The following is a 12,384-nucleotide window of genomic DNA, read 5'->3' as shown; positions in this document are numbered from 1 at the left end:
TCTCTCTTTCTCTCTTTGGTATTGGTCCAGTTTGTTTGTTTAGTAGATGTTTTATGGCAAAGATTCCTAAACAATAGGCTAGGATTTAGTTTAGTCCCATCTGACAAACTTTTCCAGATCAATTCAATTAATAGAGTTGGGACTTGAACTCTTTTCACAGAATTTATATTTAAAAGACTGCTCCCAATTAAATTAACTTCCACTTTTAGAAATCTTGATGGACCGTGGGTCAGTTAACTACTGAATGAAACATTTGCAGGAGACATTTATTTCTCCACACTTTTATCTATTTTAATTGTGTACTGTGGTTGTTACAATGCCTTGTTGTGGTGTTTGTTAACAGGAATGGCATCAGGTTAATAGGAATGGAGCTTGGATAGTAAGATTGGAAAAGTGTCAGATTGTAAGGGTTGGAGAAAAATACCACCAAGCTTTGTTCCCATAGGATAACTGTCTTACAAAGCTGTATCTGTTTCCTTCAATAAAATGATTGCTTTTACAAGGACTTAAGAATCCAATGATGGAACCTGGATATAGATACAGAAATTCCTGTGTCTTCATGTGGAGGTGATCACAAGGGTTTTCTACATTGGACAAAATTTGTGAAACTCCAAATTAGCCAGTTATTGGCCATATAAATTATACTTCAGCAAAGTTGTGAAAAACACACTAAAAAATAGCCCTCGTTAGTTGGGACAGTCACATTAGCTGTATTTTTCATTTCAGGATCGGTAGTTTGAGGCATTTTAAATCTGGGTGAACATCATAACTTGTTTTTATTTTGAAAGAATGAAATTTGAAGGCATTTAAATAGGCTCTTATTTGTCACATGAATGTCCCAGTTAGTTGGCTGATTGGCTTGTATGAGGAAAATTCAATTTGGTGTGCCTATGTTTAGCTAGACGGAGAAGAGAACAAGAGACTGTAACAGTCTCCAAATTCACTTCTTCCTGGAACCTCTCATGTATTTTAGCAGAAATAATAATTTTTTTTATTTTCACAAAAAAATGCCATAATATGCCAAATTCTGAGAAAACAAAGAAGACTTTGTTCCTTAGCTTTCTTCCATGCTAATAATTTAAATCCCACACAGACAACAGAAGAGAAGGGCTCATGGAGTGTGTTTGGAATAATGAGCTCTGACTAGAAGTCAGTGTGGTAATAAACAGCCCTCATGAAAGATCGGCCTACATTCATGCAGTGAGGGACCATTAATTGTCGCACATGCTCACAGTCAAAATTCATTATTGGTTATGCAAACCATTTTTGGCTGCACATATGCTATAAATATATACATTAAACAATTCTGGCAACATCAAACCTGCTTGTGACAGCTGCTGAGTAAGTGACTTCAAGGGGGCTTTGATCTTGCTGAATCCCTTCCCTGCAAAGCCCCTCTTCTTCCCTCCACATTCCACCCTCTGTAAGGACTCCCAGTAAATCCCCTCTGTTACACGAAGCTGCCTTTGACCTTTAGAATGTCTCTCCTTTGTCTTCATATGACACGTGAAGTTGGTATTATCCTTTTGATGAATAATTATGTTTTGGGCAATCTTTAAGTTAAATTGTTTTGGACTACTAAAGCAATATTTTATGTACTTATTTTTGTTAATGCAGTTTATCTTTTTAAACAAATATTTCTCTTAGGGAGCAGGGATCACGCAGGACAGTTGAACATTTTTCCTATAGCATCTGATGCAGTGTTTTGTATAGGTAGATGCTCCAGATATTCTTAACAATGTTTATTTAAAGAGTGTTTTTATTCTGTCATTACAAGCTACATCACCAAGTAAATTAGTGTTTTGACTTTTCCTCGTCTAGTTAATTTCATGTGTTGCTAGAACTCTAAACATTGTTCAAAGCTAAAAATCCCATCTAAGTTTTCCATTTTTAAAAAAATCCAAAATTAAAAAGCCCACATCTATTGAAAATCATGTAAAATGTAAAGAAAAAAAAATATGTCCAATGTACCTTGGTGTGATGTTTCTATGTAAAGCTGTAGAAAATGTCAAATTTTCTCAGATACAGTTTAGTCTTTTAACTTTTAAAAATTGGTCTGTCACCAGCAGCCCTAGAAATCTGATTGCAGGACTGAGGCACCCAGTTGGAGAGGGGAGGACACAGCTCAGTGGGGAGGGGGTGTAGCAGATGGTGGGGCATCACTGAGGAATGAGGGCAGCCTGTGGGGGTGAGGAAGGGGCCGTAGCACTCAGGAGTTGTGTTTCTGTGCCTTGAAATCACAGGCGGTGCTGTAACCCAGTGTTGCTTCAAGAAAAATAATAAATAAAAATTGACTTGTAGATATCAACGAATGCTTGGAAGACAAGAGTGTTTGCCAGGGAGGAGACTGCATTAACACTGAAGGCTCATATGATTGCACCTGTCCAGACGGATTCCAGCTAAACGACCATAAAGGGTGTCAAGGTAATTTTCTCTTTTCAAACTCATAATTTTCATAGCTCTTCACTTCTTGTGCTGCTTCCTAAGGTGATCTGTGGCTTTACCACTAGTAAACAGCAAGCCATGCCAGTTTGTATCCTTGAACTATCTCTCTTGGGTTTGTATCAAGTACAGGAAGTTCTTGCCTTGCTGGCAGCATGTTAACTGAGGCTCATGTGTTTGGAACTGTGTTCTGGATTTGTGTGTTTCATGTGGTAACTGAAATCCCCTAGAGTTTGCCAGTCCTTTCATGGGTCAACCTGGGTATTTGATTCTACATTATTGTTTTGTTTTGTTTTTCTACCCTTCGTGGAACTACGTCATACTGCCCCATAGCTGATACTTACTTTTTCCTAGTCTCTGCTTTTAGCCAGTGTCCAACTTGATCTATTCCTAAAAAAAAAAAATCTCATGGTTAATATTAGAGAGGACCTTGTTTTATATTTTTCAAGCTGTCACAATTTAATCTGCCAAACACCACCACAGTAGACTTACTACTAATAAGAACACAGCTCCGATCTCTATAGCCTTAACTGAACACCAGTGTGCCCAGTTCTGTAGCTACTTCATTTAATTCTCACAGAATTTAAGAAGTAGCATTTCCTGATCACTGTATATCCAGAGAAGTTATCCTTTTTATTAAGTGGTAGAGCTTTTTGAATCCAGTATCACCCTGTCTCTTCCCTGTGTTACTCCAGTAATTATTCCTATGTTTATAGCCAAAAGAAAAAAATATGGTTTTTCCCAGTATTACACATTGAATCATTGTTGGTGTGGAAATTAAAAGAAACCAGGTGTCTAAGTGCTTTCTCCTCCCACATGTCCCAAAGAAGGGGAAGTTGGCATCTGCTCACTAAGAGGTGGAACCAGACTGTTCTCATCTTCTCTGCTGCTGTGACTGTCCACACCCCGCTGTGTGTCACTGAGATGCAAAACAAAAAGTCAGGCCTTTGTCTAGGGTCCTTTAAAATCAATTCCTACGAATTCCAAATTTTAAGTATACTGATGTGTGTGCCTAGTGATATAATTTATTTGCCATTGTGATGAAATAAGGTGAACATAAATTCATTTATTCTATCATAGAAATTAAAATGTGCTTAGATTTAATGCAATAAGGAAGAATTGAATTATAAGTTTATTGAACATGTTTCCATTTTAAGGCTTTTATATCCTGGCAAAATATGAATCTTAACCTATGTATAAATACTAAGAGATGCAACACCCCCCTTCCCCCCCCACAAAAAAACCCTGCTATTTTCATTACACTTTTTTTTTACTTCAAAGTGGTGATTTCTAATTACTCTTGGCACAGCTTTTTGACTGTTTAGAGGCAAAACCAAATCTTGACTAACCGGACCATGATTTCATATTGTAAATTTATAACAAAGTTCAAGAGTTAGATAACATGAAGTTAATTTAGTCATCTGATTATTAATTGTGCTGCTATCTCTTCACAGTACATTACATTCGAATTTGTGATTTGACAACTCTCAGATGTGTGATTATTCCAGACATATGTTTTACTATCAATCACTGTTAAATGGACTTTATTCCCTATCACACTGGTGACTCCTGTGTCCCAGACTCACTCAATATGCCTGCCTGAAATTTTAAGTGCAAACAAATGATGAAAAGCATCACTGGATAGGTGTCAGTACCAGCCATTCAAAGAATATTGTCAATGAATCTTCTCCATCATCTGCCTTCTCCATTGAGAGGCTGTCTGTAGGGGTGGGTACACTCAACTAATTTTACTGTGTCCTTGGAGGGCAACCATGTGATTTTCACTCTGCTTACAGTTAAGAGAGTGCTGCTCTCTAACAGCCCCAGCCATGGCCAGTATTCTGTATGTAAGTGTAGATTGCAGCCTGTCCGATGAGAAAAGGTCATTGGTGGCAGTGGTAGCCGCTACCAGACATTCTTAAATAAAAACATGTGATAGGGACACACTTTAAACCTCACCGCACACTCTGAAGGTAGTTTCACGTTCAGGATGAAGATAGTTCATATCCAGTAAGGCATTGCATCTGGAGGTGTGCTTGAGCCTTTTTCTGCTGCAAGACTAACATTGACACCCTGACAGCCTGGAAAGCCATTGTGAATCACCTCTTTGAGAATGTGGCAGTGTGGGTTGGTGATTCCAAGCACACTTGGGTTTCACGTTCTGACATACACGTGCCAAATTGTGATTTTCTGTGGTACCTCGGACCCATGAAAGAAACCCAACTTAAATATAGTCTGGCTTTCAGCTGAGTTCTTAGCAGCATGGTTTAGAAATGCCGCAGTAAGTGCAACCCAAATTGAATGCATATGTTTCTCTAGATCCAGATATTCATGTTGTTCTTTCTTAGTGGTTTCCTGGAAAAGAGTCTGGGAATTTGTCTTCTGTTCCTGTCATCAGACTTTCTAGATAATTATTTGTTAATCAGTTACTTCTGACACTTATGCGCATTATTCCCCGTGTGAGGTTGCCAAGCAGGCAGCTTTTAAAGAGCCACATTGAGGCATAGGATGAAGTAGGGCACGGATTCCAGATCACCTTTAGGGCACGGCGAGATGGATGTAGGTCTTGGACTTGATCCCAAGACTAGTGGAACTTTGTGGCATCCTGCTGCCTGGATAAAGGTAATTTTAGAAATCAGGTTGGAAAGAAATAGTGGAACTAAAAGATAAGAGGCTAGAGTTCGAAAAAGTCTTTTATCAGTCTAAGGAATGATCAGTAAGTAGAGAGCAAACATAGAAAACAACCAGATTGTATTTAAGTGAGGAATTGAATGCAGAGTGAAATCATATTGAGAAATGATTTATTCCTCTGCCTTGAAATATTTTAACATTAGTGACACTTGCACAACTGGGACGATTATTAAACTATGAAGAAACCTACTTGGTTTCTTACTTTGATTCAGCAATGAGTAAGCCAGCTATACTCAATTCTGTGGCAGATGGAAGGGGAAGGAGCTCAGGATTCTTATGAAAAGGTGAACGAGTCAATGATATTGTCAGAACTTGTGTTGCACAATGAGAGCAGCATGGCAAAAAAGGGGCCCAGGGCAAGCTGGATGCAGAGCTGAGGGTGATCTTTCTGAGAAGACTCTAGGGCTGATGGCTGGGCAGTTCCAGAGGGTACTAGGTGGGCCGGGGCTCATTATCTGTATCTTTTTACGTTCCCATTCAGCTTCACAAGGTTCATGTTGGTTCCTGCCTCTCCTGTTTTGTTAGTAACTGTGTCAGGATATGGACTCCATCCTGCCCAACCTGCTTGCAGGAAGCTTTCAGTAAGTGTTTAGTTGTATTAAAGATGAGCTTCCAAGAGGCTGTATTGAGGAACCTACTTAGGAAGAGATCAAGGAGGCACTAGCTAGCAGGCTTCTGGAAGATAGAGAAATGACATGTGAGGCCACCGCTAGGATGAAACTGAGGGCCTGTGATAGTTATGACCCCAGTTAACAAGGAGACTCTTAAGCCAGTCACTCTGTAACTCTAGAGATAGAGCACAACTGAGAAATGTTGTGGTAGCCAAGCATAGTTCTCTAGTAGTATGTTGCACTCGGAGTCCGAATTAACATTGAGAGTTCTCACAAAGCATTTCAGATTTTACTTACTGTATGTCTGATGTCATAGGAGATAAAAGACTTTTTTTTCAAGTATTTGGAACTCTCCTCATTCCAGATGTTAATGAATGTGAACAGACGGGACTCTGCGGGCCTCACGGAGAGTGTCTAAACACAGAAGGTTCTTTCCACTGTATCTGCGAACAGGGTTTCTCGATCTCTGCAGATGGCCGTACGTGTGAAGGTAAGATAACCCATGAGAGGTCAGACAGTCCTTGTGAGATAAGGCAGAGGAGGGGCGGCTTTCTGTTTTAAACAGAGACTCTAGGACACTCAGGGACACTCCTCATTTCAGACCTCACAGTTTGTATTCATGAAAATGATTCCTACTGAAATCATAGCTCAGGGGATTTACAAATATGATAACCTGACTTTATGGTGGTGAAATACAGAGATTTTGCTATTGGTACTGAATGAATCAAGAATTGGGTGACTTTGGGGACACGTGGGAGACCTACAGGAAAACTGTAACAGTAGCATATGCCTATTGTGACTGTGCTTTGTGTAGATCTTCTAGACCATTGTAAAACTTAAGTCTTGGTTTCTTTGCACCATTGTCAACAGAAATTTGACAGTCAGGCCTCTGATAGGCCTTTCTCTCAGCAGTGTGCTTTCTCACCTGTTGTGTTTATTACCCCCCAAGCAAACTGAGTTGTAAATTGTTGAGATAACACTCCTCATTTCCCATTTGCAACCTTTGTGTTTTGTAATGATACAGCGGTGGTTATGTTCATAACGTTTATGTTCATAATGATTTGTTATAGTTTGGTAACTTGAGGACTAATTAAACTGAGAATAGTCCCAGAACCCTCCTTTCAGTTCTGATTGGGAATGTAGGCTAGCAAAACCTAACTATATTTTGAAGAAGTGAATTGAAGGCTCTGCCTGGCTCTATCAACGACCCCGATAACATGCCTAAAAAGTAGCACAAGCAGGAAGTGCTCCCACCACAGTGGAGCCCTGCTAAGGAGAAGGTACCACATTCATCCTGAGTCAGTGACTATACTGGGAGAAATCGCTGAACTCATAACATACAGGATCCTGAGCAGACATAGCATTGATGCCAGATCTGGCTCCTGAAGGAGAGAGCATGCAAAGGAGGACTGGAACTAGCAGATGGAGGGGTTTGGAAGAGATCAAAAGTTGGGAGAGAGAGGAAAACTACTCACTAAAAAGACTCCATGTTATAACAGACCAGGCAAGAAAATAATAATCATTGTGAACAGCTATATACCAGAGACACTTTATCGGGGTGGAGTGGGGAATGGGATCAAAAACAGTGTGGGGAGGAAATGCACTGGACTATGGTGATGGCACATGGGTGATATGGTGATGGGAAGTTCACAGGGAGTACAACTGAGAAGGAAAAATGCACAAAATGATGTAAAAATAAACTATTATATTATTTTTTAAAAAAAAGAATTAAGAATACAAAAAAAAAAAACCTCCATGTTTTAGAGGTTCAAGTTTTACATCAAGACAAGACAGTACTTGAATGTTTGTGTTCTTCGGGAGAAGGCGTCCCGTCCCCAGGCGTGCAGCCCCTCTGAGTCGCAGGTGGGACAGTCTCCAGCAGGCAGACTGGAGTATAGCTTGCTTTCTGGGTATAGCTTGCTTCTTCAGCTGGCTCGGAATCATGGATCAGCGTTTCCTTCACTGAAAAGTGGTTTGGGTACTAACTGCCGTGCAAAACTGGGTTAAACAACAACAAAAAGCTCCGGTGACCTCAACTGCTCACCTGTGTTCCAGAATAAACCAGCTTAAAGATGGTCACTTTTATTCTTTTGTACTTAGTGATTTTTCAGGTTCTATAGCATATTAATCAAGTTCTGCATTTTGAGTGTCACTATTAATTTGCTTGCGATTCTGATTTTGTTAGTAATTGGTAAAGACTTGAATTTTAAAATGTGTTTATCTACTGCTTTGTGAACTACTGCGCTTAGCTGTCTTTGAAACTTGGTATGGACTAAGTGTTGTTTTTCTTGACACTCGATAATCCTGCAAAGAATACAGTGGGTAATTTAGATTATTGTGCTGATATACAGTATTAGAATTCAACATCTTGCTAACAATTGGAGATTATTAGTTATGCTGGTCTCTTTCTAGAATAAGCTCTGCAGTGCTTTCCTTATTTATGGGATTAACCTGACCAGAGCTCATGTTGTGGGACATGGCTTGACGTGTGCAGCAGTAGCTGTGTTCTCATCCTGCCCCTGGCTGTAGTATAGGGTGAAGCCTACTGAGGTGATGGGGATTTAGCTGTGGGGCAGATGTACCAAGCACTGGAATCACCCCCGAGGAGTGGCTACTTCACACACATCTACCCACTTCTTTAAAGCAGCTGAAGCCATGTTAATCCTAGGATCTGAGGGGGCCTCCCTAGTGGCCTGGGGGTTAAGTTTCAGTGCTGTCATGCTGTGGTCTGATTCCATCCCCAGCCAGGGAGCTGACACACATGGCACAGCAGAACCTCTCCTGTCTCACCAGCTGCTCCCCTCAGCGGCATATTTCAGTAGATCCACATGTTCTGCTCCCCACTCTGTCTCTAGTGAATCCTCTCACCCACTGCACCTCTCACCTATACCATGGTTCTTCTGTGCCAAAATGAAAAGAAAAAAAGAACACCAAAACAGGAATCTGAGGGCTGCAGCAAGGAATTAAGAGACTAGGGTGGTCAGAACTGGCCATTCTGCCTTTGTCATATGAAAAAGGTGGGCATTTGGCATCTGAGCATGTGCCTTTTTCAAACTGATCATCCACCTGTGATAAATGTGTTTGGAAACTTGCTCAGCAAATGAACAAGAGGGATGAGGGGGCCTGCTGAGAGCCCACTTTCTCCTGGTTGCCAACATGAATTCTCTTGTCCAGACAAGGGGATGATAAATCAGACAGAATTCTACCAAGAGCAAACCCAAATGTAAGTGGTACTTGCCTTGGGAATGTCTGTGTAGGGTCCTGCGTGATAAGGAGGTAGACTGTTGGTGGAGAGTAATTTTACTGGGAACCTAAAACTTCTCTGAGAAATAGTCAATTTTTTTAAATCAGGTAGATATATTTTTGGCATTGCCCATTTTTCATCAGATAGGAAAAACTCAAAACCTTATCATTTTAATTCTATATATTCCACTCCTGTATTTTCTTCCCCTGAATGTTCCGTTGTTTCTTACTTCTCACAGTTGTACCTTAAACTTGAGTATGTGATTATTAGCATCTACTCTGAGTTTCAAAACAATTCCATGATTAGCAAAAATTAAGAACCACAAGGTTGGAAGGAGACTTCTTAATCTACTGAACTGTGAATCCTATAGGTTTATGGTCCACATAGTCAAAGAATCAAGTTATGTTGTTAGACAGGAGACTCCAATCCCATAACCTTTTCCGACACCTACTATAAACCATTTCTTTGTAACTCATTTGAAAGGAGAACCATAACAAATGTAAGTGGTTAGGCTGGGAAGATTCTTGATATTTATCGAGAACAGTGATAACAGAAAGAATGAAAAGTTGGGTTCAAATGCTTAGCCCGATTTTGTGTTCATTGAAAGCCAAAAAATACAGTAAAGGCAACTTTTGCCAAATCAAAGAACTAGCAGTGAATTCGGAATAAGTGTGGTTTTGTTTTCAGGCATTTAAGTATATTCTCTGTGATCAGCGTGGAAGGAAAGTGTAAGGCCATTGCTGACAATGCTTCCAGGCAATTGGTGGTTTGGGGCGTGGAGGTGGAATTGTGTTATCTCCCACCAAAGAGAAAATATTTTGAGTATGGTTCAGCCAGGTAGGTCCCCGAAGCACCTTGAAACAATAGTCTGTTGTATCTGGCTGCTTGACCCACAGAACTTTGTTTTTTAGTACTTTTATGGGTCTGAAACTGAACAGTGTCGTAAGAGAGTACAGCTTGAGTGTTTACTTTCTAAAGAGAGAATTTAGGTTAGCAATTGGATCCTTTTTCTTCCAGGTGTAAAAAGAAAATAGATCATAGCACATTCCATGTAAGGAAGTGGCTTCTTACTCTGAAGGCTACTGTTCTTCACACTCGTTCCTCCTGCGAATGTGCTTCTGCAGAAATGAGTGACAATGGATGTTTAAATCATTAGAGAGAGAGCTAAGGAAAATTTGCTGGACTAAGCTGCATTCAGGCCTGGAATACAGGTTTTCCATGCATTGCTTGATTATCTTCTTTATCTCAACATTTTTTTAGAACTTTAAAAACCTCAGAGTTATGGAAAATTATCCATTCACAGAAGAAAAGTAAACACTTGCAGCCAGGTGGACATGAGGTGGCTAGAGTGGAGTCTCTGAACAGGCACATGCCCCTCTCCCGCAGCCCACCCCACTCACCACCTGGGTGTTGGACACCTGCCTCCCGCTGTGAGTGGTCTCATGCCAGTGACCCATGCTCTTGATTCATCTTAGAGGCTGTTGCTGTGCTGTTTCCAGAATCAATCACTTGTTAGGCATCTGACTAGTAGAATACCGGGTGCTTTCTTGGGCTCCCAGGGTGAGCAGAGTCGGGGAGCCGTATAACTGATTTGTGACTTCAGTAAGACAATAGCATTCCTCGTGTGCCAGGCACTGTGCGAAGTGCACTGTCCCTGTTTCCCATTTAATCTTCATGACAAAACTGCAGATGGGTGTAGTATTAATCGGTATGATTTTGCATGCAATAAGCAGCTTTCCGATAAGGAATTTATTATAATAAGGAGTAGAGATTGTCTTCTCACCCACTATAGGTCTTTATTCAAATGTCTTGTTCTCTGTGGATGCCTTTCCTGAAAACCCTTTCTCACTTTCACTTACCCATCAGTACTGGCTGTTCCCCTTTCTTTGCTTTTTTATTTATTTTTTTTACCACCATGCTCTACTTTGTCTTGTTAATGATCAGATCCCATGACCAGACTCCAAGATGGATTGAATTAGACTGAGATCTTGAGAATAACTAGTTAGAGCACAGTGTTGCCTGTTGGGTGAATGAAAGGATGAGGAGATGGGTGTGTAACCCATCCTGATCTACCAGGTAGTAAGCAAACTCAGAATGGGAGGGTGTTGTGCTCTTCTGGGATGACTTTCCTGTGAGTTGCAGATTTGCCTCTCCAACATGCACCCTATTGATTACTGGGGCAGCAGCAGTCAAGCCATAGGCTGGTCTCCTGTGGCAGATGGACTTGACCTTTTGCTTCAGCCCCATTAAAGCCCATGTAGGTCAACTCTCCCATGTGCAAAGTGAGGGTGATAATAGCACCTACCTGGGGTTGTGAGAGTTAAGGGTGCCGGTGTATTAGGAAGATCAACTTAGAATGGAGGTTGATCCCTAGAATGTGATTTGTTAGTGTTTAGACGCTTCTTAGCTGTTCCCCTTTTTATTGTCTTTTGTTTTGTTAACTTATAGGCAACTAAAAGGGAGCATTTAGCATCTTTGTTTTTATATCATTGCTTGCAAAATGTGTTAACATAGAGGCAGCTTACTTAGCATCACTGAATTGAATTACCTGGTAATTCACAGTTCAGGTATAGATGTAAGTGAACGACGCTATCCATTGTTAAGCCTAAAATGTATATAGTATACTACTGCATTTTGTATAATTTGCTTTAATTCCTCATTTATTTCCTGCAGAGTTCCATGTGGCTGACTTTCCCCCACTCACCCTCAAAGTGCTTTGAGCTGTAAATTGTTCCACGTTATCAATTGCCAATAAGCTGAAGGCTAACACTGTGTGTTTGCCCTTGAGCCCTGGGCTTTTTATTTCTGAGGGCCACTCTCTGTTTTCTGTGGTTTCATAACTGATCTTTCTTGGCCTTCTATTTGAATATAGAAAGAGAAAAATTAGAGTTGTGAAAAAAATGGGAATTTTTTGGCTGCTGTTGTGCTGCCTCTGGGGTCTAAGTGTCAAAAAAGATGAATCTGGGGTTTGATATGTTTGGCATGTGCTTAGGCTTTCTCCCAGTCTCCACTGGCAGCATCTCTAAGAGGAAGAATACGAAAAGAGAAAATGCAGTGAGATTTCAAAGTTAGAATAAGATGGTGCTTTTTAGGGGGAAATCAGGTGTACAAATATAGAACTATTAATTTAAAGATAAACCTAATGGCTGTGAGTGTATTCAGACAACATAGTAGTACATTAGAAAAAACTCATACCGTATAAAAATACAGAACGTACATTTCACAGATATTTTCTTTTCTGAGTAATTGTAATAGGAGAAATATGCAGTTGGAGCTCAGAGTATTTTCCATAAGTATCTGAAGAACTCTTTCTGAGTAGCATGGGATTATTCATAATGAGAACTTACTTACTCAAATACTCCACTTTTGTGATTGAGAATTTTTTTTTAAAGATTT

At 40.3% G+C, this 12,384-nt stretch overlaps 1 protein-coding gene across 3 annotated transcripts in view; it reads left to right on the top strand.

The window, feature by feature from the left end:
- The window catches only part of LTBP1 (latent transforming growth factor beta binding protein 1), a 278,103-nt gene that overhangs the window by 210,524 nt on the left and 55,195 nt on the right, over positions 1 to 12,384 (top strand). For all 3 annotated transcript variants that reach the window (XM_012727629.1, XM_012727631.1, XM_012727630.1), the window contains 2 exons: positions 2,302 to 2,424; positions 6,109 to 6,234. In XM_012727629.1, coding sequence (XP_012583083.1) covers positions 2,302 to 2,424; positions 6,109 to 6,234 — 249 coding nt within the window. The remainder of the gene's footprint in view (positions 1 to 2,301; positions 2,425 to 6,108; positions 6,235 to 12,384) is intronic.

The sequence above is a fragment of the Condylura cristata genome, unplaced genomic scaffold (genome assembly GCF_000260355.1).
Source record: "Condylura cristata isolate star-nosed mole 26May11 unplaced genomic scaffold, ConCri1.0 scaffold00020, whole genome shotgun sequence".
Classification (NCBI taxonomy): Eukaryota; Metazoa; Chordata; class Mammalia; order Eulipotyphla; family Talpidae; genus Condylura; species Condylura cristata.
This window is presented reverse-complemented; position numbering and strand designations above follow the sequence as displayed.